Here is a 24,895-nt window from a genome sequence, read left to right as displayed (position 1 = left end):
ATAAAATCTTAATTGGCTTTTTTGAACTGGTCACTGTGCAATCACTGTTGTTTAGTTGTCTGTCTTTGTTTTAAGTTGAAGTACTTTTTGTATTTAGTAATATACCTCAGTTGGAGTCTTCCTGGAAGCTTTTTGGTAGAAGAGGCACTAACAAGGGGGGTTTAAGTGTTGAAGTGGCACTTCTTTTTATGGTACCAAATGCAAAAATATTGCATGTGTGATACAGAGTAGGAACTCCGTGTTTCAATTTCTCATTACTTAAAACAGTATCCACTTTAAGGTTAGGTTATCTGACAGGCAAAGAATACAGTAAGTGGAATTATTTCATGATACAGAAAATAGCTTATGCTTTTGAGTTTTAGAGAGCTAAGTAGAAAGCCTTGGAAATCGGAAGCAAAGAAAGACTACGTTTTAGTTTTGCTAAAAGAAAAGGGCACAACTTGGTGATATTATTCCATCTCTTTTATCCTTTAAAAAAAAAACTTTACTTAAATAACTTAAACAAGCAGCTTGAGCAAAAGAACAACGTTAAAAGTAGAAATCCTACTAGACAAACTCTAAGGCTCAGGAAGAAGGGACTACAAGATTTGTGGGGGGTGGGGGGATGAGAAGTAGAGAATATTACAAAGACCTATAGGAATCTACTGTCTTCCCCTCCAAACCTCTGAGAGTCAGTTTCTTAACATCTGGATCCTGTGTCTATTATTTTACAACGACAAATTCCTTCTTTCTTTCTTTCTTTCTTTCTTTCTTTCTTTCTTTCTTTCTTTCTTTCTTTCTTTTTCTTTCTTTCCCGTTCTTTTTTTTTTTTTTTTGTGGTACTAGGGATGGAATCCAAGGGCATTTTACCAAGCTACTACCCCAGCCCTATTTTATTTTATTTTCTTTACCCACCCACCTTTCCTTTCCTTCCTTTCTTTCTTTCTTAGTACTAGGGATGGAACGCAGGGGCAATGTGGGATTACAAGCATGTACACCAGGCCCCGTGACAAAATTTCTAACAGAGCTATGCTCCTTTCCTTATACCCAGGAGTCACGTGAGGGTAGACATGGCCAAGGAGCATGTGTTGGTCTCCTGGGTGAATTCTCATTGCTGGAACTGACTCACTTGAGTGAGGGGACGAAAAGGAATGAAAGCTATGGCTTCGGAGCTCTGTGCTACTACCTAAGCAAACAGCACACACTTGTACCAATTACTTCCATTATAAACAAATAATTAGACATTTATGGTTTTAAGTCTCAACTCCCTTGCCTGCTGTAGCAGTTGTGAAATATGACTACTTTTGAAATTAGTCAAAGAGAGGATTAGAAAGTACGTTCATAGTCAAATTCCTCATCATCACCATTCAGTATTAGCTACATCTAACATCTTTCACCAAACAAGCATCTAAATTCCTAAGGAAATATTTAAAAAATAATGATAACCATTATAGTTCACTCAACATCTACCAGGTGAACCAACTTCCTAAGGATACTATATACATGTATTAGCTCACTAAATCTCACAATATATTTCTTTCTAAAATTTTTATACTTTTATTGGTGCACTATAATTATACATCATAGATTCAAAGTGATACAAACACACATGCACACATCACTTGGTGTATTTCCCTCCTTATTCCACCCTGGGCCTCCTTCCTCCCTCCCCACCAACAGTAATGCGATTGGTAGTGATACCTTCATGGATGAATATGGCCTTAATTGAAGTGGTCCCTTCTTCAAGCTCTTTTTCCTGCTCTCCAACCCCCTTCCATTCTACTACCAGTCTCTCCTCATTTGACTGAAGTCCCTTTTGATTCCTATTTTTGTTCTAGCATCCACAGATGAGAGAAAACATGACCCATGACTTTCTGAGACTGGCTGATCTTACTTAACATCATATTCTCTTGTTCCATCCTTTATTCTACAAATAACCTAATTCTGTTCTTCTGTATGGTAAATGAAATTCCATTGTGTATAAAGCACGTTTTTATTATCCATTCATCTGTTGAGGGGAAACCAGGATGATTCTATTATTTGGCTCTCTCACAAAATATTTGTATTAAAAATTTATACAGCTGGATGTGCTGGAGTATGCTTATAATCCAAGCATTTGGGAGGCTGAGACAGGAAGATCAAGGTTCACAGACAGCCTCAGGTACTTAGTGAGGCCCTCTGCAACTTAGTGAGACCCTGTTTCAAAATAAAGAATAAAAAATAGGGCAGGGGGTACAGCTCCGAGGTTGAATGACCCTGGGTTCTATCCCCAAACCCGCAAAAAAAAAAAAAAAAAAAAAAAAAGGAAATAAAAAATTTATACAAATGATGGAACTGCAACTCAAGAGTTTTGCCCAAAGTCATGTAATAAATAGTAAGCATTTTAGGGTTTTTTTTTTTTGTTTGTTTGTTTTTTTTGGTGGTGGTACTGGGGGTGGAACCCAGAAGCTTTCTACCTCCGGACTATACTCCCAGACCCATTTTTCTATTTTATTTGGAAACAGGGTCTCACTACGTTGCTGAGAGCCTCACTAAGTAGCTGAGGCTGGCTTCGAACCTGTGCGATCCTCCTGTCTCAGCCTCCCAAGCACGGGGATTACAAGCGTGCGCCACCACACCCGGCTTAATGGTAAGCATTTTAAACCCCGCTTTATATACTCTTTTCTTTATACTGTACTACCTCTTCTGGGGTTGGCACCATCTGAAGTAAATATATACCAATTTACATTACATTCGCTTCCTTCTGTAACGTAGATGTTAAGTGTTCCTCCACAGGCCCTATGTTAAAGGCTGGGTCCCCAGGGATGCTACTGGAAGGTAACAGAACCTTGAGGAAGTGAGGCCTAACAGGAAGCCCTCAGATCACTGAGTGTGCACTTCAAGGGGACTGTGGAACCCTGATCCCTTCCTCTTCTGCTCCTGACCCTGAAGTGAATAGTTTGCTTGGCCACACGCTCCCCACAAGTGCCATCTACTACCCCTGCCAGAGGCCTGAAAAAAATAGGTCATCCCCATCATGGACTGGAACCTCTATAACTGTGAGCCAAAATAACTCGTTTTCCCTTATAATTATCTCAGGTATTTTATTAGCGACAGAAACCTTAATAACACTTACCAATTAGACAAACAAAACCAAAATTTTTTACTAAGTAAATGAAGTTAGTAAAACTGTATACTCAGTAACAGTTGTATTCCATTCACAAATCTTGGATCATATACATGCTTATCTTTCCCTTAGTCATACTCATATCAGAAGAATAATACTTCCTAACTACTGAGAACTGACCCAGTTGTATGTGTCTTCCCCATTTAGAAAATGAACACACACAACATAACAAATAAATTACTAAAATGAGAATCAATGTATTTGCTAAAAGAGAAAGAGAAATACATTTCTGTACCTCATACTGTCATTCTAAATAGTGGCAAACTGTCTAAAATAAAAAGGAAAAGGCACTTAGGAAGGAAAGATTTCTACCTTACTCTATAACCTTGAGAAAATCTTAGTCCATGAATATAGTCCATGGGTAATGTATCTGAGAGACAATACATATTTTGCATCTTTAAATGGAAAAGGGATGAAATGTCTTTATGTGTGTGTGGTACTGGGGATTGAACCTGGGGCATTCTACTTCCAAACTACAGCCCCAGCACTATTTTGTCAAAGAGGGCCTAAGTAGCTGAGGCTGGCTGTGAACTTGTGATCCTCCTGTCTCAGCCTCCCAAGTACTAGGATTACAAGCGTACACCACCACACTTGGCCTAAATACACTTGCATTTTTTAAAAAATACTGAAAAAAAGAAATCAAAAGTAAAAACATCAACAAATACTTTGTGAAAAACTATGGCCAGGGAGGAGGGTACAGATTTATTTACTACTTTAATCCTTTAAAAGGTACTACCCATCAATGGAGCACAAGCCCCAAGAGAGAGGGCAAGATGTGCCTAAGAACTATCTGTTCACAATTACTGGTTATGACCAGTTTTAAAATAAAAGTACCAAAAATTGACTTACATTCTAAAACATGTTCAAATTACAAATACAAACCACAAAATATATTTAGCAGTTATCTTTGCAATGATCCTATTCTTATTTTACACAATTCTAGGAACAATCAAATGATCAAAATATGCTATTTGCTGTAAGAAGCTGCTCTAAAGCAAATACAGCCAGATCTCTTTGCCCCTGACCACATTAAACACAGTCAACAACTTGGCTGCCATGAAGTTGGCATTTCATAATATACCCAGGCTCATTTACATGAAGGAAAAAAATTTTACTCATGTTGACAGTTTTATTTTTAAACTCTATGATCTCATCTATATTGTATGTATACTAATCATTTTGTACATATATGTACTTCAAAGAATTCTTTTCACTTCTCAGAGAAAAGGTTTTAAGTACAAGGGCAAGATTAAGAATTAATAAAGGGTTTAGCATTTAGAAAAAGATAAATCAGATTCATTCCTCACATGATAAAAGAGAATAAACACTAAATAGGTCAAAAAATATAAAAGAAATAAATAGAACTACAAAAGTACTAAAAGGCATAGATCAATCTCTTTATAATTTGGGTACAGGAAAAACTTTTGTAGGGCAAATAGCAATTACAAGCAAATTCAAAAGTCAAATGAGGAATATTTTCAACATTTATCATAGGAAAAAAAAAGAGCCCTAAAAATGAGAGGGAAAAGCCCAAAAATTCTGTAGGAAATGGACAAAAGACATGAAGCAAATTGAAGAAAAAAAAAAAAGTAATACAAATTACTCTTAAAATATAGAAAGTTGGTGGACTTTACTCATAATAAAAGAAATAAAAATTAGTAACACACTAAGATGCCATTTTCACCCAACAAATTGGCAAACCTCCAAAATCTTGACATATACTCTACTGGTGAGACTGAGGGAGAAAAGGGATTCTCTTATATTGCTGTCAGGAACCCAAAACTATATAATGGAGAGGAATTTCACCATACCTAACAAAACTGTACATATATATGCATACTTTTCAACTCAGCAATCCTACTTCTAGGAACTGATCCTAAACTGATTGAAAAGGTATATATTCATAAAGTTATTTATTGCAAGCATTTATTATTATTATTATTTTTTTTTTTTTTTTTTGCAGGTCTGAGGGTAGAACCCAGAGGCACTTGACCTCCCAGCTATAACCCCCCCCCCCGGCCCTATTTTTTTATTCTTTATTTTGAAACAGGGTCTCACTAAGTTGTGGAGGGCCTCATTAAGTAGCTGAGGCTGTCTGTAAACAGTGATCCTCCAGTCTCAGCCTCCTGAATGCTGGGATTACACGTGTTTTTTTAACTACAAAATAATGGAAATTACCAGTATCCAATATAGAAATTTATTTGAGTAAATTATAGTACACAGAATCATAGAGTACAGTTACAAAAAGAATAAACTGACAGAAAATAATTTTCAGGAAATAGTGAAAAAGAAAAGCCAGAAACAACAATATAGTACGCTCCACTTTGTAAAAGAAAGCAGTAGGAAATTGTACATAGATCAGCTTATCTTCGAAAAAGAAAAACAGGAGGAATTAACTAGAAAACAATGAAGTTGGAGCTGGGTATCATGAGGCATGCCTGTAACCCAGCTACATGGGCGGCTGAGGCAGTAGGATCACAAGTTTGAAGCCAGCCTTGGCAACTTAGTGAGACTCTACCTCAAAATAAGAAATAAAAAGAGCTGGGGATGTAGCTCGGTGATAGATCCTGCCTTTGGGTTCAATCACCAGTACCAAAAAAAAAAAAAAAATGAATTCGGTTACCAAGGGTAGAACAAAAAGAGCAGGATGGAAGGGATATGGGAAAGAGGGAAACTACTGAATAAATGTACTGTATAGTTCTGACTGTTGAAAGCAAGTTTATTTTTTAGATATTTAAAAATAAACCAACAAGAAATGGGAAAGGCACAGGGGATAAACCTAAAACTATGAGCAAACTAGAACAAATAAATGCAATTAAATGTGTGTGTGTGTGTGTGTGTGTGTGTGTGTGTGTGTATGTGTGTGTGTGTGTTACTGGGGATGGAACCCAGGAGCATTTCTACCTCTGGGCTATACACTCAGACCTATTTTATACTTTATTTAGAAACAAGGTCTTACTAAGTTGCCGAGAGCCTCACTAAGTAGCTAAGGCTGGCTTTGAACCTGTGTGATCCTCCTCTCTCAGCTTCCCAAGCTGTGGGATTACTAGCATGTGCCACCACACCTGGCTACAATTAAACTTTAAATGAAGGGGGAAAAGATGGCTTTTTTTGTGTGTGTGTGTGTGGTACTGGGGGTGGAACCCAGAGGCCTTCTACCTCTGGGCTAGACTCCCAGACCTATTTTTATATTTTTATTTGGAAACAAGGTCTCACTAAGTTGCTGAGAGCCTCACTAAGTAGCTGAGGCTGGCTTTAAACCTGCGTGATCCTCCTATCTCAGCCTCCGAAGGGTGGGGATTACAAGTGTGCGCCACCACGCCCGGCTGAAAAGATGGATTTTGACAAATAGTCAAATACAAAGTATTTATTTATCCCTTAGGACAGGGTGAGGAATTGAAAACATATCCTAAACTTTTTTTAGTAGGATTCTTTTGTTTTCTTTTTTTTTTTAAGTGGCATGGGCAAAACAATTTTGAAATCATTTTAGTTATAGGAATGATAAAAAGAACAAATGTTAATATTGGTAGAAACCAGGGTTCTATTGTAGAAGGTACATATAAATATGGAATGAGATAGGCAAAAAAGAAATTTGTAAGTATTAACTAGAATACCTAGTATGTATAAATCCATAAGTTCTAAAATATGTCTGTCTATAGACATTTATATATATGTACACTCAGTATGTAAGAATAAATCCATGTCTACCATATATGCACTTTTGTGCATATTATGTATATAAACATATATGCATTTCTTAGCTTGTCTTCTAAAAGGTTCTAGAACTGAGATCTTGGTCTCTAATACCATCTTCCGAGGTTCCTTAGAGAAATGACTTGATGCCCAGTTTAGTACAGGAAAAAGATGAGCCAGAAATGAACAAAAGTGCTCAAAAAGGAAACAAACAAACAAACAAACAAAAAAGATAGGAATATGTCATAAAGGCAGATTCAATGTAAAAAGGCTAGGCAAACAGAACAATTTGAACAACAAAATAATAAAGGAATGTCATGAATTACTGAGTGTCAGCGTAAAGAATGTTCTCCTAGTGGGAAAAAAAAGTCCAGTGGTTTATGGCATTTTAAATAGGTAAATAAATATATGAAAGAGAAGAAAGGATTCTTGAATATAGTAGAATAGTGTTGATCAGTGGCTCTCAGAATGCTGAAGTTGGAAAATTATTCCTTTGTAGCCATCACAGTAAAGGTTGACTCAAACAAGAATCTTATCAATGGATACCAAACCTGACAGATGGGAAGAGTGTTTGGATAAATACTAGAATATTTACAGAGTCTTAAATATGTTTCTTCACAGATAGCTTATAAGAGAAGAAACCATTTATCAACATAGATTAGAAAAAAATCAACTAATAGAAATTAACATTACCAATGAGGAACAGAGAGACACCGTGTGTATACCCTAAGAAGGACACAAAATCACTGATATAATAGCCCAGCTAGGAATACATAACCTAAATCTAATTATGAAGAACATAAAAAAGCCCAAAATGAAGAACATTCTAGATAAAAAGCAAATGGAAGTGCAATACCATTCTTCTAAAGAAAAAATTTCATCATAGAAGAAAAGGTTTTGGAGGCTGGAAATATGGCTCAATGGTAGAGCCTTTACTTAGCATGCCCAAGGCCCTGGGTTCAACCAGCAACACACACACACACACACACACACACACACACACACACACACACAAAAAAAATGAAGAAAGGCTTTAGTTGTGTTCCAAATCAAAGTGATCAAGGAAACAATGATAATACAATACTAATCCTAGGTTAGAAATGGAAAAAGAACATTACTGAATCAATTGACAAAACTGAAATATGACTATTAATATATTTACTAATATTGAAAACTGTTCTACAGTTATGTAACATAATATATCTTTATTCTTAAGAAATAACGAAGCCAGGCGTGGTGGCACACGCTTGTAATCCCCGCACTTGGGAGGTGGAGACAGGAGGATCGCGCTGGCTTAAGAAACCCTGTCTCAAAAATATACAATAGGTGGGCGGCGGGCGGCGCGGTGAGCTGCGGCCTGGGTCCCGCCCGCCGCCCCGCAGGGTCCGGCTCGTCCCGCGCGGGCGGCCCGGTCGCGGAGCTGCGGCTCAAGATGGCCGAGGGCGACGACGGCGCGCGGGCGGGCGGCGGCCCGGCCTTCGAGGGCTCGGAGGCGGCTGAGCTGGCCTGCCCGGCCGAGCGCAGCGGCCACGTCGCCGTCAGCGATGGCCGCCGCATGTTCGTCTGGGGCGGCTACAAGAGTAATCAAGTCAGAGGATTATATGACTTTTATCTGCCTAGAGAAGAATTATGGATCTACAACATGGAGACTGGAAGATGGAAAAAGATTAACACTGAAGGTGATGTCCCTCCTTCCATGTCGGGAAGCTGCGCCGTGTGTGTAGACAGGGTCTTGTACTTGTTTGGGGGACACCATTCAAGAGGCAATACAAATAAGTTCTACATGCTGGATTCAAGGTCTACAGATAGAGTGTTACAATGGGAAAGAATTGACTGCCAAGGAATCCCTCCATCATCAAAGGACAAACTTGGTGTCTGGGTATATAAAAACAAGTTAATATTTTTTGGAGGGTATGGATATTTGCCTGAAGATAAAGTATTGGGAACTTTTGAATTTGATGAAACATCTTTTTGGAATTCAAGTCATCCAAGAGGATGGAATGATCACGTACATATTTTAGACACTGAAACATTTACCTGGAGCCAGCCTATAACGACTGGCAAAGCGCCTTCCCCGCGCGCCGCCCATGCCTGTGCAACCGTTGGAAACAAAGGCTTTGTGTTTGGAGGCAGATACCGAGATGCTAGAATGAATGATCTTCACTATCTTAATCTGGACACATGGGAGTGGAATGAACTAATCCCTCAAGGCACATGCCCTGTTGGCCGGTCCTGGCACTCATTAACGCCAGTTTCTTCAGATCATCTTTTTCTCTTTGGAGGATTTACCACTGAAAAACAGCCACTGAGTGATGCCTGGACTTACTGCATCAGTAAGAACGAATGGATACAGTTTAACCATCCCTATACTGAAAAACCAAGGTTGTGGCATACAGCTTGTGCCAGTGATGAAGGAGAAGTCATTGTTTTTGGTGGGTGTGCTAACAACCTGCTGGTTCACCACAGAGCTGCACACAGCAATGAGATACTTATATTTTCAGTTCAACCAAAATCTCTTGTGCGGCTAAGCTTAGAAGCAGTCATTTGCTTTAAAGCAATGCTAGCCAACTCGTGGAACTGCCTTCCAAAACACTTACTTCACAGTGTTCATCAGAGATTTGGTAGTAATAATACTTCTGGATCCTAAGGCTTCATAGATAATGCCTTCGATCTCCCTGCATGGACAACAATCCTGTAATCGTCCCAGAACAGCATCATTTGTATAATTATGTGAATTGTTGTAGTTTGTAGCTTTTGGTTTTAATGTGCATGTGAATGGCCTAGAGAACCTATTTTTGTGTCTAAAGTTTACAATAAATGTATTTAACACCAAAAAAAAAAAAAAAAAATATACAATAGGTCTGGGAGTGTAGCCCGGAGGTAGAAGGGATTCCAGGAACCCCAGTGCCACCAAAAAGAATAAAAAGAAATAATGAAGTATTGGAAAGGAGTATGATATATGCAACTTTCAAATGATACAGAAAAAAATATTAGGTATAGAAAGAAAAATAGAAAAAATGATAAAAAATGAAGCCAAATATTATCCATAGCTTCAGCGTGGTTAGAATATATGGGTATTGTTTGTTCCATTTTACTTCCTGATAATTTTTAGATAAGTTTGATGTTACTGCCAATAAAAAGCTTAAAATGTGGGGAAAGGCATTTAAGGTAGTGAGAATAGGAAAAGAAAAAAATAGTATATAGAAAGTAAAAAATAGGAAAATGCTGGCAGACTAGAAGAAAAACCCACTAGTGAATTAATTCAGCAACAACACCCAAAAAGGTTCCTGTCAGCTAGAAATCTTTTGGGCAGATACTCTTTCATCCAAACTCACATGGTCATATTCCTGGCGTTAGTTTATGGTATAAGAGCTGGCTGGTAAAACCCAATGCAGAAAGAAGTGAGTCTATCAGTAGTTAAGAACATGAACCTAAGAATTTGACTGCTTGAGTTTGAATCCTTTCAAACTTGTTTATAACCTATGACCTTGGCCAACTCACTTACCCTCTCTCTATGCCATATGTTCCTCAACAAGATTTTTAAAAGTATCTCCAAGTTAGTTATAGGAATTAGAAGAATTAGCTAAGTAAGCCTCGCATGCAGGGCAGAAGTCCCTGACACATTAACTATGCAACAAACACTGCTCACTTGGAAAGATGGCTAGAGAGACTCCAACCACAAATGAACCATGATGGAGTGAGCCAGATGAAACTGAGCATTCCCTCATTATGGGCAACAACAAACAAAAACAATCTAAAGAAAGAAAAATTCTCCACACAGTCAGAGGAATGACCCAATCAAGTAGCTAGAAACCAGGTGTGGCTGTGGCAGCCAAACTCTAGTCCACTGCTACTTAGTTGCTTTTATTTCCACACTTATAACTTATAAACCAAGAGGAAGATAAGATACATTTATTATTTTCTTCCATCCAAATATATAGTTATTTGTTTTAAAACAAGAACTTTAAAAAAAGCAAGATTTTCTGTTTTTAAAAAAATAGACAGATGCTCCCCCCTAGTGGCTTACTTGAAATAAACCCCACACAATTCTATCAGCACTATCTTTGAAATGGGAAAGTGTTAAACACTGGCTACTATATAAGAATTGTTGACTCTTAGCTACTATCCAATGACAATTAAAAGATTATTCTGTTCATTTAATATCTCATTAAAAATATTAATAAGACTTTTACCACTACAAACAAGCAACATCTCTCTAGTAGCTTAACAGTTAAAATAAAAATACCTGTTCCAACAAAGGGATCAAAGACAATATCATTTTCTTTCACTTTTCCATGGTTGGCCATAATGAATGATAAACCAGCATCCATACTTGTGTTTCCAATAAAATGTCTCTTTTTGACACTGTATGACTCAATCAGCTCTCTCTGTCCATCTGCGATCTAGATCAGAAAGTTTTCAAATTAGTATAACCAAAGACAACAGACTTACGATAATCACTGGCAATAAAACCACAGCATCTTGAAGATGAGAACTTCTTTCCACTTATTATTGCTCTAAACTTATTCCTTGAAAGTGATCAGGGGAATTATAGACAAATACCTTTTATTTCTTAATAATTTTCCATTACTTTGTCTTTTCAAACCAAACACTATTCCAGGAGTGGTACGCAAGCTTTCCCCATTTCTTTTTCTCCTAAATAACCATATAACTTCAGTCTCAGCTTCCACTCAGTGTCTTACAGCCTCAAGGAAATGGGCAGAACTACTCTCCAGTAATTCACTTCTTTTCAGAAAGAAAAATCCAGACCTGTGATCTCCACAAATGAGCTCCCTCAACTATCACAGCACCCTGCCTTCTCTCTGCTTGATTACAAAGCAGTCCAGGTTTTCTGGCAAATCTTGTTTTAATGTCCCTAGATGTACCTCTGCCTCCCTAGGTATCTAACAAGCCTCTTGCACTTCACAGAAATCTCTGGAAGAATACACTGAATTTTTTTAACAAAAGCATTTTATTTTGTGCTGGTGCTAGATGTCAAGCCCAGGGCCTCACGCATGCTAGGAAAGCACTATACCTACACCCTCAACCTACATTTAGTTTTTTTGTTTTCTGATTTGTTTTTGTGTGTGTGTGGTGCTAGGGGTGGAACCCAAAGGCTTTTCTACCTCCAGGCTATACTCCCAGATCTAACATTTATTTATTTATTTATTTATGTATTTATTTATTTATTTATTATTTATTTATTTATTTATTTATTTATTTATTTGGTGGTACTGGGGATGGAACCCAGAGGCTTTCTACCTCCGGGCTATCCTCCCAGACCTATTTTATATTTTATTTGGAAACAGGGTCTCACTAAGTTGCCGAGAGCCTCACTAAGTAGCTAAGGCTGGCTTCAAACCCGTGCGATCCTCCTGTCTCAGCCTCCGAAGTGCTGGGATTACAAGCGTGCGCGACCACACCCGGCTCAAAGACCTATTTTATATTTTATTTGGAAACAGGGTCTCACTAAGTTGCTGAGAGTCTCACTAGTAGCTGAGGCTGGCTTCGAACCTGTGTGATCCTCCTGTCTCAGCCTCCCAAGTGCTGGGAATAAAAATGTAGGTTGCTGCGCCACCATGCCCATCAACCTACATTTAATTTTTTTTTTTGAAGATTTAAAGTTTATTAAAAAGACAGAAATACAGAAAATAGATTTACAGAAAATAGTTACAGCCCCATGCCAAAATGGCATGAGGGGGGAGGGTGGCCCGGGCCTACTCACCACTCCCTACATTTAGTTTTTAAAGAAATAAGATAAGTGGAAAGAATATCTGCTTACCCATCTACCAAAATAAATATTATATGGATTCTCAGGAATGCGGTTAGGATCCAAACCATAATCTTCCAAAATAGAGAATATATGTTGTGGCTTCTTTAAGTTCACTTTCCCTTCAAATGGCAGAAACTCAAGTGCCTAAAAAATAAAAGTAACTCCAGTGTCCTATAAAATTTTACAAGGAAAAATAGTGGTTATCTAGTAATATCTACCATGAAAATCTGGTATCAGCATTAAATTAAGCATGAAAAGTGCTTAGCAAAATTGTGGTACAAGATAAGCACTTAAAAGGTTATTAGTTATTCTTGTATATCAACAATGGCTAGGCTACAGTGATCTTAAAGTCACTTACATCTATTCGTTTGATTTTTTCTTCTTGTGTTAATGTTTTATTAAATGTGTGAATCTTTATTTTATACGTAGAGTCTGAATGTAGAAATGGAACCTGAAATAAAAGCAGATTTTTTTAAGCTAAATAATTCTACAAAATCCACAGCTATTCCCACACAGAACCATGTATCACTACCTACCATTTTCTCCAAAGGATAATTTTTAAGAGAACTGTACAGCTCCTCAGGAGAGTTCCCATGACCCCATAATTCAAATATGGATCTAGAAAACAAATGATTGGTACCAACCTTAATAGAGCTTAATTCATGTAGTAATACAGAAGTTATTTTACTAGATTTTTATGCTTGCTCCACTGAAATAATTGTCAATATTTTCTAAGCTATAAATTACAAATACATATACTTGAAACAAATGCAACTAAGTCAAAACCACACGAAGAATAGGAACCTTACAGGAAAGAAATTGTTACTAGTTTTCCCAGGATTTGAACCCAGAGCCTGTGCTAACATGTGCTCTACCACTGAGCTATATGCCCATGCACCATCATTATATTTTTATATTAGATCAAATGATACAGTAAAATCACTTAAGATTTTTTTTACTGAAATGGGTGAATGGTTGCAGAAAATTCAATTTTCCCCAATGTCTTCTCCATAAAAAAGTACCAGATAAAAATGTTACTTATTAACATATGGTTACTATTTGGTAACATTTATTAACTAAATTACTCAAAATGTTGAGCTCTAACAAGGTAGGTACCCAGGAGTTTGCTATATGCTTTACTCATGTTATGGTATAAACTATTTAAAATTAATTTTCAATCTCTAGCACAGGAAATTCTAATCTACGTTGGTTTTGAATCTACGCTATTAAGTCTACTTTTATTCTGCTACAATCACACTGCACGTGCTATCCTTTGAAACAGAATCCCTCCTTTACACTTTATTGAATTTATACAGAAAAGACCATTATAGTAATGCTATTTTTACTTAGCAATCTCTTAAGGTATACGTCAGCTATAAAATTATACAGAGAATAATGAAAAAGTATAAATCACAAAACCTTTTTAAAAAGATGAAAAACTGTCAATGATAAAACCTAAAAATACTCAGGATAAACAATGAACAAGTTCATCAATTTATGTCAAGGTATGACTACTAGAAATTCTCTAACAAAAGAGTAAAACATTCATAGCAATTCCCACTTTCTGTCACCTTACACGTTACCAATATGCTCACTTAACTAAGCATCATCTATAAGCAAACCGTTTTTGGCTATGTGTAGTGGCATATGCCTGTACTCCCAGCTATTTTGAAAGCCAAGGCAGGAGAATCACAAGCTAGAGGCCAGCCTGGGCAACTTTGCAAAAAACTGCCTCAAAATAAAAACACTGGGAATGTAGCTCAGTGGTACAGTGCCCTAGGTTCGAATCCCAGCACTGTAAAAAAATTTTTAAATACAAAATGTATTTGTGAATTTTCAAAAGTTTGGCTATAATTAAATGTGGAATGTATCCTATGTGAAAATATAGCATTTACAGCCAAGTCTAGTGCATCACATGCCCATAATCCCAGTACTTGGGAGGCTGAGACAGGAGGATTACAGGTTTAAGATCAGCCTTAACAATTTAGCAAGGCCCATGGCAATTTAGCAAGACTCTGTCTCAAAATAAAAAATAAAAAAGAGCTGCAGGTACAGCCCCCCCCCCACAAAAAAAACATAGTATTTACATTCATACTATACTACTGATACTCGTGGTTAATATATAAGTTTTAAAAATTGTTCTAAACAAGATCTTGTACACCTTTCCCACTGAGATTTTTCTACTCTTGGCTTCAGAAAGTAATTTTCCGTTCCCCTACCACCATCCAGTGGTAGATGTATGTAACTGCAAGCAAAGCTAAGGTCCTTCCAGAAATACTACTTTCTACCAAAACAGCAAAACAGGACAGACTAGTTCTGAGAAGTAAAATACACACTCATGCAGGAGAGCATGGTTAGCTTCTCTTACTTGGCACACACTGTCCGCTTCATTAAGTTTCTTGCAATATCTTCAGAGGGAATGCTAAGAATCCAAAATGGAGACTGAAAGAAATAAGAATATGCAACTTACTCCTTGGTGGCCAAGTGGTCAAGTATGCAGTTTGACTCTAGAAGTCGATAAAAATTCTTATTTACTATTTTTTTTTGGGGGGGGTGGTACTGGGGTTCCTGGAAGCCCTTCTACACTCCCAGACCTATTTTATATTTTTATTTGGAAACAGGGTCTCTTAAGCCGCATGGCTTGCTTCGAACGTGCGTGACCCTCCTGTCTCTGCCTCCCAAGCGTGGGGATTACAAGTGTGCGCCACCACGCCCGGCAAGCCTATTTACTATTTTAATGAAAAACTACCTGATCTGATTTTAAATAATAAACTGCCAGGCATGGTGGCACATGCTTGTAATCCTAGCATTTGGAAGGCTGAGACAGGAGGATGGAGGTTCAGAGACAGCCTCAGCTACTTAGTGTGGCCCTTTGCAACTCAAGAGACCCTGTTTCAAAATAAAAAAAACAGGGCTAGGGGTGGAGGTCGGAGATAGAATGCCCCTGGGTTCCACTCCCAGTACCACAAAATAAATAAAATAAAAATCACTCCAATACTCCAATAGTGAAAGAAGCTAAATTAGTTTGGGTAACCTGCTGGGATTCTATAATACAATGTAAGAATGCTTTTATAAATTAATTTATACATGAAAATAGCAGCAAATAAAATTGAAGGCTTATTTGCCTTTATGTAGCTTGACTAAAATAACTAATATCTGTTACAGGCTACAATCAGGATATTTTTGCTAATAAGAACAGCTAATTTTATTTTTAATTTATAAAACAGCTAATTTTATTTTTAACTTGTAAGTACTCTAGTTCTCAAGTTACTAAATGTCCTCTCTTTTTCTAGGTAACTGTGACTACTTGAGAGGTGACTGAGGAGCCCTGTGAAATTGCTATGATGAACATTATTAAATGACCATTAACATTATTTTATCATTTCATCTAGGCAAAAAAACATTAAAAAGCTCCACATGAGTCAAGAGGGGTTTCTCGATCTTAGTTCAATACCCAAGATTATATACACTGGCAAGGTCTGCCCAGATAACCCATTGCCAGAACGCCCTGGTCACAGAACGCCCTGGTCACAGACAGCAGCCTCCTGACCTCGTGTGCCACCCCCTACCTAATTATACCCATACCCTCCCTCCCTTCCATCATCCCTCAGTAAATAAAAATTAGGAATAAAATTTCAACATCAGAGGACTTTTTGTAAGCCCGGGGGGGGGGGGGGGGGTGTGTGCTGGGGATTGAACCCAGGAACCTTCTACTTCTGAGCAACACCTAGCCCTTTTTATTTTTTGGAATTGTGGATTAATGCAAAGGGCATTCTACCTGTGAGCTAATACCCCCAATCCTATTTTTCTTTTCCTTTTTTTGTTTGTTTGTTTGCTTTTTGTTGTTGTTTGAAACAGGGTCTCACTAAACTGCTGATGGCCTCACTATGTTGCTGAGGCTGGCCTCAAACCTGTGATCCTCCTGTCTCAGCCTCGCAGGTATGGGAAGAGAGGTGTGTGCCACCACACCCAGCTGAGGGGACTTTCAACTTACATTCTCTAATTTTTTACAAGAACTCCTGTCTGTCATGCACAGTCTCTTTTTTCCAGTATTTATGCCACAATATGGAAAAATTCAAAATCCAAACAGAAAAATCATCTTAGTATTATTTTTACTAAGAAAGTTTTAAAAGAGACCTGAATAAAATGGTTAAATTATGGTAGAGCTAGTCAGTGGAAAATATCATGCAGCTGTTAGTGATGAAGGCTAAGAACAACATGTGCCTCTATTAATACTATTAAATTAAAAACAGATTACAGAAATTCATGGAAAGAAGTATTACAACTGAGCAGAAATAAAGCACATGAAAAAGACTGGAACAATATATGAATCATGAAGAAAAAAAAGGAAAGACCAGAAAGCCACATACCCAGTTACAAGTCATGTCAAGGAGGAAAAACTGTGAATGCCTTTTTCTTTTTCTGCTTTCCAAACTTCTCTAAGACACTGATAAAACTACAAATTACAAAGTTTAAAATTTCAATCCATAATACAGTACATAATTTCAAATTTTAAAATGATTCCCAATACAAGCCTAAAATTCAGCTAAATTCTAATTCTGAATACACCCTTTTTAAATAAAATAACAGGTACAAATGAGTATTTTGTACTGAATGAGTACTGAATTAAAAATTGAAATGGGCTGAATATGTAGCTCAGGGACAGAGCACTTACTTACCTAGCATGTGCAATATTTTGGGTTTCATACGCAGCATCACATACAAAAAAAAACTGAGTCAAAATAAAAATGGAAGCCAGGTGTGGTGGCGCACACTTGTTATCCCAACATTTGAGAGACTGAGACAAGGAAGATGGTGGTTTGCTGCCACCCTCAGCTACTTAGCGGCTCTTTGCCACTCAGTGAGACCCTGTTTCAAAATAAAGAATAAAATATAGGGCTGGGGGTATAGCTTGGTGGTAGAATGCCCCTGGATTCCATCTCCAGTTCCAAAATAAATTAATAAATTAAATAAATAAAAATGGGTGCTGGAGGAACCCTTTCTGCCGGGCGTGGTGGCGCACACTTGTAATCCCAGCATTCGGGAGGCTGAGACCTGGAGGATCGCGGTTCACGGACAGCCTCAGCTACTTAGTGAGGCCCTTTGCAACTCAGTGAGACCCGGTTTCAAAATAAAGAATCAAAAATAGGGTAGAGGGTGTAGCTCGGAGGTCAAACGCCCCTGGGTTCCATCCCCAGACCCGCAAAAAAAAAAAAAAAAAAAAGGGTGCTGGGCGTGGTGGCACACACTTGTAATCCCCGCGCTTGGGAGGCTGAGACAGGAGGATCGCGCAGGTTCAAAGCCAGCCTCAGCTACTGAGTGAGGCTCTCAACAACTTAGTGAGTCCCTGTTTCCATTAAAATATAAAATGGGTCTGGGAGTATAGCCCAGAGGTAGAAAGCCTCTGGGTTCCACTCCCAGTACCACCAAAATAAATAAATAATTAAATAAATAAATAAATAAATAAATATGGAAGTAAATCTAAGTTACTTTCCAAAGCTACAATTTTCCTCCAAAAATACTTTTTATTCCATTGTCTCTAGGAATAGATACAAATAACCACTGAAATATAAACTTAAGTTTTGTATTTCTTCTCAAATTCAAAGTTCTACTTATAAGTATAATACATATGGTCTAATGAAAATTAACCTTACCTTTCCATAAGTGTCTTGGCTGCTGGTGAACCGACCTCCAAAGAGTGAAAGCAAAGATTTTATTTCCTGTATTGAAAATATTATAGAGAGAACGTATTTTTAAACAAGAAACGCAAGGTCTACTAAAAGAAGCAAGTCTAATATGATTAAAAATAAAAGAGCGGGCTGATACCATTTAGGTCCTGAAAAAATGTCATAGTCATAACCATGGTTAAGTAATTTCTGAAAGGTTTTAGACAACAGGAGAGTTACCAAAAGAAATGATCAAAAAAAGTCCTGATTTTGAAAGGAAAAGAAAGATTACAGACACTACAGATTGGTAAACCTAACAACTGATCAATAAAGATAAATAAAAAGACAGTTTGCCGGGTGTGGCGGCACTTGTAATCCCCCCCACCCCCTGCTTAGAAGCCAGTGTTGCTGGCTTAAGAGACCCTGTTTCCAGGGTCTCCTAATATATATATACTTTATATTAAAATATATTTTTAATTTATATATAAAATATAAAATAGGTCTGGGAGTGTAGCCCAGTGGTGGAAAGGTTCCATCCCCAGTACCACCAAAAAAAAAAAAAAAAAAAAATAGTTTGAGGATGTTTACAAAATAAAACAATTAACTAGAGAGCATCGTTGTGGATTCACCAAACACAAATGTATTAAGTTAACCTCCCCTTTTTTCTGAATAGTTATAGAACCAGAATGAGAACTAGCATAATAGATACTTTAAACACCTCATGCATGCAAATTTAAAATCTGTTTAATGTGCAATCATTTATAAACACAAGATTATATATATTTTATCATTTGTACCACTAACAAATTGTCTCTAGAACATAAAAACAAGCAGAATCCCACCGCTAATAGTTCCTATAGCAGGTAACTATATCAGGTACCTATAGCAGATAACTAATGAGAGTTCATACAACAGGTAACTGATGAGAGTTTCTTCCCAATCAGAAGAAGGAACCCATTGTACCAAGCCCACCTGAGAAAGCATACCCACATCATCAAGTTCCCCACACCAAGATCCAAAAGAATGGAAGAGTTGAGCAACTAATGCCCTATTTTTCCTTTGTCTATGTACCAAATTGTTTCTTTTATTAGAAGGAACTGAATTCAGTCCAAAAATATGGATAGACCATGAGCACAAAAAGCAGTAAATTGGTAAGATTATAAATTAGTGAGGTAGCCCAAAGGATATTTTGCACCATGAGTAACATAAATTTGAATAAGAGACATTATGAGACTTGATAGTCATACAATTTGTTCAGACCTTCCACATACTAGCTACGTGGTTCTATACAAAAAACTTAGCTCCTTTAACTCTCGTTTTCCTTGTGTGTAATATAGGAATCATAGCCATGTCATGAAGTCAGGAGATTTGCACAGAGAGAAGGAGCACAGAACCTGAGGCTGTATTAATGGAATCGCAACAATGACAACTCTGGCACTGTTCTTGAAGTCCAGTGGCTCAAGAAGCCAAATAAGACTGACAGAGTTACAATAACTTAAAAGAAAAAATGAAACTATAAAGTAAGTAATGCCGGGCGTGGTGGCACAGGTTCGAAGCAAGCCTCAGCTACTTAGTGAGGCTCACGGCAACTTAGTGAGACCCTGTTTCCAAAATATAAAATAGGTCTAGGAGTGTAACCCAGAGGTAGAAAGCCTCTGGGTTCCATCCCCAGTACCACAACACACACACACACACACACACACACACACACACACACACACACACCAAAAAAAATTGTTGTAATTTAAAAATTTAGAAAAATTAAGTAAGTTGGCGGGCATGGTGGCGCACACTTGTAATCCCCGCACTTGGGAGGTGAAGACAGGAGGATCGCGCAGATTCGAAGCCAGCCGTGCTGGCTTAAGAGACCCTGTTTCCAAATAAAAATATAAAAATAGGTCTTTGAGTATAGCCTGGAGGTAGTAGGGCTTCCAGGAACCCCAGTACCACCAAAAGTATATAATAATAATAATAATAATAATAATAATAATAATAAAGTTACTTGGTCTTGCATGATTGTTATTCATTCTATCATAAAGCATATTGTGACATGAGCTTTATGAGTAAAAAAAAAAAAAAAACTATAACATCAAAATTTACTGCTCCTGGAAATCAACAGGTTAAAAAAAATGGGCGTGGTGAATCATGCTTATAATCCTATACCTCACATTATTTAAGTAATTCTGAAAACACACTCTCTGGTACATACTTAAAAATTACCAGGCACACTTGAAAAAGAACAAGCAAAAACAAAACAAAACAAAAACCAACAGAAAAGACCCACAGGACCCCTTTTATCAGTCACATACTTTAACAGAATTATGCTTTCTATCTTTAAGGTGATAAAATATATAAAGTTATCCTCTGGGAAAGGATGTAAATCTACCAAAGGGAAATTATAGATATTAAAAAGAATCAGCCATTGGGTGTGGTGGCACATGCTTGGGAGGTTGAGACAGGAGAATCGCAGGTTCGCAGCCAGCCTCAGCTACTTAGGCCCTCCACAAGTTAGTGACATCCTGTTTCAAAATAAAGAATAAAAAATAGGGCTGGGATTGTAGCTTGTAGGGAGAATGCTCCTTGGTTCAATCCCCAGTACCACAATAAATAAATAAATAATAAGTAAATAAATAAAAATAAATAATCAGCTGGGCGTGGTGGCGCACGCTTGTAATCCCCGCGCTTGGGAGGCTGAGACAGGAGGATCACAAAGGTTCAAAGCCAGCCTCAGCTACTTAGTGAGGCTCACGGCAACTTAGTGAGACCCTGTTTCAAAATAAAATATAAAATAGGGCTGGGCATATAGCCCAGAGGTAGAAAGCCTCTGGGTTCCACCCCCAGTACCACACACAAAAAAATAATAAATAAATAAATAAATAAATAAATAAATAATCAGCCAGGTATCATAGCACATGGCTATGATCCCAGTACTTGAGAGGCCAAGACAGGAGGATCTCAGGTCGCTGCCAGCTTTAGCATCTTGATTAGACCCTCTGCAACATCGTGAGACCCTGTTTCAAAGTAAAAAATAAAAAGGGCTGAGATGTAGCGTGGAGGTAGAATGCCCCTGCGTTCAATCACCAGTACCATCAGAAAGATTAAAAAAAGAAAAAATAAAAATCTAATAAGCCAAGCATAGTGGCACACTTCTGTAATCACAGTAATTGGGAGGCTGACACAAGATCACAGGTTCAAGGACAGCCTCAGCAGCATAGTGAGACTTCAAATTTAAAATGGGAGAAGATGTCTGGGAGTATAGCTCAGAGGTAGAACTTCTCTGGGTTCAATCTCCAATAACACACATCAAGTAAAAAATATAAACCCAAAATAAACAAATGTGAAGGTAAATATAAATTAATATTATATAAGATCTATGTCTTGGAACAATGAGGGCATAAAACAGAACTGAGCTTATGGAATATTAAACGGATACCAGGGTAAGACAGTTACTAAGAATGTTAGAGGGAAAGAGCAGGTTAAAATCATCAAGCAAGCCGGGCGTGGTGGCGCACGCTTGTAATCCCCACGCTTGGGAGGCTGAGACAGGAGGATCGCACAGGTTTGAAGCCAGCCTCAGCTACTTAGTGAGGCTCTCAGCAACTTAGTGAGACCCTGTGTCCAAATAAAATATAAAATGGGTCTGGGAGTATAGCCCGGAGGTAGAAAGCCTCTAGGTTCCACCCCCAGTACCACCAAAAATAAAAAATAAAATAAAAAAATAAATAAAATCGTCAAGCAGTGGCGATGCTACTCTTGACAGCACAGCCTAAGCACTCCATTCTCATCCCCTAACCAAAAATAAAAATTCAAACTCCCCTCAATAATTTCAAAACAATCCAAAATCTGGCTCGTCACTCTCTCTCTAGCTTCAGTGCCCACTACCTTCATCCTCTCTCCACAAGTCTCCAAAACCATAAACCATCACACTCTGAGTCTTAATACATACTTTTCTTTCTCATGGAAGTGGGCTTTCCAATCTTCTTCATTGAAAGGCCAACCATCTCCTTTATCAATGAAGACCTAACTGAAATTTTTGTTCCTCTATGGAACTCAAAATATTGATCCTGAATTAATGCCACAAATCTTCCTTCATAATTCTTGTGAAGGCCAATGAGCTGACCAATAGTTAAGAAAATAAAAAAATTCTGGCACAACTGCAAACACATGATCTCCCATCTTTAGCTGATTTTCAGCCTTGCTCTAAAACTTGTGTTCCCTACACCACCGTTTTTATTGTCAACTCTCTCAAAGATTACTTTAAAATGTGACTTTTTTTTGTTTTTTCATTTTCCCCATCAGCTGCTGGTCCCCCTCTCTGAGAAATAACCTTTCATTACCTAGAAAACAGGCCTCCAAGTAATTTCCATTCTAACTCTCCTTTGCCCAATCTTTCTTTCTACTGAAAGGTGAACACCTCCCACTGTGTCCTATATCCATTTCCCCCTTCCCTTCAGCCTATAAACATATTCAAGCTCAATCTTCCCCTATAAGGAGTCTTCCTTGACTTTCAGTGTCCCTCAAACTGTTAACCAATCTCTTACTTTCCTATCTAATGCTCTAGTTAAAAGCAGTCTCTCATCTTCAAGTGACTACCAAACCAATCTGGTTTCTCCCACTAAAAACCTAATAAAAGTGAACAAGTAATTGTCTTCTGAGAGTGTAACTGAACATTTTCCCACTCTTTTCCAACCTAAAAACACATGCTTTCAACATCATCAATGTATCCCTGCTTCCTAAACCTATCCCCTCCCGATGTCTGTGGCTTCACACCCTTCTCACTTGACTCTCACAGCTTCTGACTTTCCCTGAATAGCAATGCTTCTAAGCATCTCTACTTAGCTCACCATTCTTTGGAACCTAGGCTTTGAATAAATACATCCTTTCTCCTAGTTTTCACATTCAGAAGACTCACATAATTTATCAGCAGTCCAGAAGCTCTATCATATACTGCATACTCACACATCCAGTGTCTGCTGGTCAGCTCCACCTGATGTTATCTACATGAAGCAAATTCAACATAGCAAATGCTGCATCACCGAAACTTAAATCTTAATATTTGCCTGTGTTCTCTATTTTAAATGGAAACATTCCTATATCTACCCAGGAGCCATCCTTGACTTGTCCTTCTTTCCCCAACAAACAAGCTCTGATGCTATCAATACCTAAATATTTTCCCAGTCCACCCCATCCTATCAGCACCTGCGCTAGGTCCGACCTTATTAATCAATTAACAAGACTATCCCAAAGCTTCTGTATTAGTCTCTGGCTCCAGTCACAGTCCTCTCAAAACCCTTCTTCTATTTTACTGTCAAAGGGATTTAAAAAAAAAAAAAATCTGATTCTACCACTGTAATTAAAACTCTTCAATAAGTTTCCCTTCCAAGCTCCAGTTTTTTTAAAGGCTTAGTATTTTCTGGCCTCTTCTGCTTTCTCCTTATCACTGAATCACATGCACCTGATGATCCAGTAGAAACGAACAGCTTATGATTCTAATGTACTTACTTATCTCCTTGGCCCAGCTAACTACTACTACATTTTGTGTGGTTCAAATGTCACCCCCTCGAGGTCCCCCTCTTAAAGTGGACTCTTCAGATGGATGAGATCCCCCCTCGACATGACGTTATATTTCCCTGTGCATCCCTATCACTGCACTTACCAACGTTATTTTATAATTCTGTGCTTATGTGTGTGCTCAGCCCTTACCCTAAACTGTAAGCTCCTTGAAGGCAGACGCCATTATTATAGCCTCAGTATCCAGCACATTCGATTACAGGTATTCTGAAATCGTTTCTGGAATTGACAAAACTCCTCTTACCAACTTCATCATCTAACCTCCACCACCAACATCTCCACCGAGCTTGAACTGCATATTTTGACACTCGCAACACTACACTGGGCATTCCTGTTAGAGGTCTCTCTCTTGCGCTACAGAACTAGCTCCTGGAGAGAGAGGCTCCATCATATTCACCTATCTAATTCTGGACCTGGCACACGTGTATACGAATGAATGAAAACACGAAGCAACGCCCTGTCTTAGACTTCTTAAACTCCGCAACTAAGCTGAGCCTCCAGCCCAGAGACCTAAGGATTGGGGGTGCATCATTCCACCCTGACCAGCACAACCACCCGAATAGTTGCGAGCTCTGGAGGCGTGGGTCGCCTCTGCCCACAGCCAACCCCACCGCGCAGTGCTCTCGGGTCGGGAGTGGTGGAGGACGCCGCGGACTCACCGGCAGGCGGAACTCCAGGTGCTCCTGCGCCATCAGCAGCAGATACCTGTTCAGCGTGCAGGGTACCGCCATGGCAGGTGCCCGCCAAGCGCCTGCGCGGCCCGCACAGGGGACACCCCTCTCTCCGCACCACGCCGCTTCCGCATGGGCGGAGCCTGGGGCCGGAAGCGGAAGCTCCGCGGGCGCGCGGTCCCGACACGCCTTGCGCGGGGAGTTGGACCTCCAGCAGGTGTTGGCATCCTGCTGCTGGGCCACTAGGCACAGGGGTGAGGTGCTGGGCGCCGCGTTGTCCCTGGCGCAGGTTGTGATCAGGCATGCAGAAGTGACATATGGGTAAAAACTACCCTAGCATCTGAGGCTGAGTATCTTGAAACGGGCGTGGGTATCT

General features: G+C 38.6%; 2 protein-coding genes across 5 annotated transcripts in view; one reads left to right on the top strand and one right to left on the bottom strand.

Moving 5' to 3' along the window:
- The window catches only part of TRMT11 (tRNA methyltransferase 11 homolog), a gene marked incomplete at both ends in the record, with an annotated part of 58,499 nt that extends 33,920 nt beyond the window's left edge, over window positions 1–24,579 (bottom strand). For 2 of the 4 annotated variants that reach the window (XM_080700632.1, XM_080700633.1), the window contains 7 exons: window positions 11,085–11,241; window positions 12,621–12,755; window positions 12,970–13,062; window positions 13,148–13,229; window positions 14,980–15,053; window positions 18,266–18,331; window positions 24,508–24,579. In XM_080700632.1, the coding sequence (XP_080556758.1) occupies window positions 11,085–11,241; window positions 12,621–12,755; window positions 12,970–13,062; window positions 13,148–13,229; window positions 14,980–15,053; window positions 18,266–18,331; window positions 24,508–24,579 (679 nt within the window). Of the gene's footprint in view, window positions 1–11,084; window positions 11,242–12,620; window positions 12,756–12,969; window positions 13,063–13,147; window positions 13,266–14,979; window positions 15,054–18,265; window positions 18,332–24,507 lie in introns of all 4 variants that reach the window. The other 2 variants (XM_080700631.1, XM_080700634.1) reach the window with 2 other exon arrangements.
- LOC308266370 (kelch domain-containing protein 2) lies at window positions 8,271–9,485 on the top strand (the record flags this gene model as incomplete). Its single annotated transcript, XM_080700566.1, has 1 exon — window positions 8,271–9,485. The coding sequence occupies one exon, from the start codon at window positions 8,271–8,273 to the stop codon at window positions 9,483–9,485; it is 1,215 nt and encodes a 404-aa protein (XP_080556692.1).
- Window positions 24,580–24,895: the final 316 nt, after the last annotated feature.

Source organism: Muscardinus avellanarius (assembly GCF_963383645.1).
Source record: "Muscardinus avellanarius genome assembly, chromosome: 8".
NCBI lineage: Eukaryota > Metazoa > Chordata > Mammalia > Rodentia > Gliridae > Muscardinus > Muscardinus avellanarius.
This window is presented reverse-complemented; position numbering and strand designations above follow the sequence as displayed.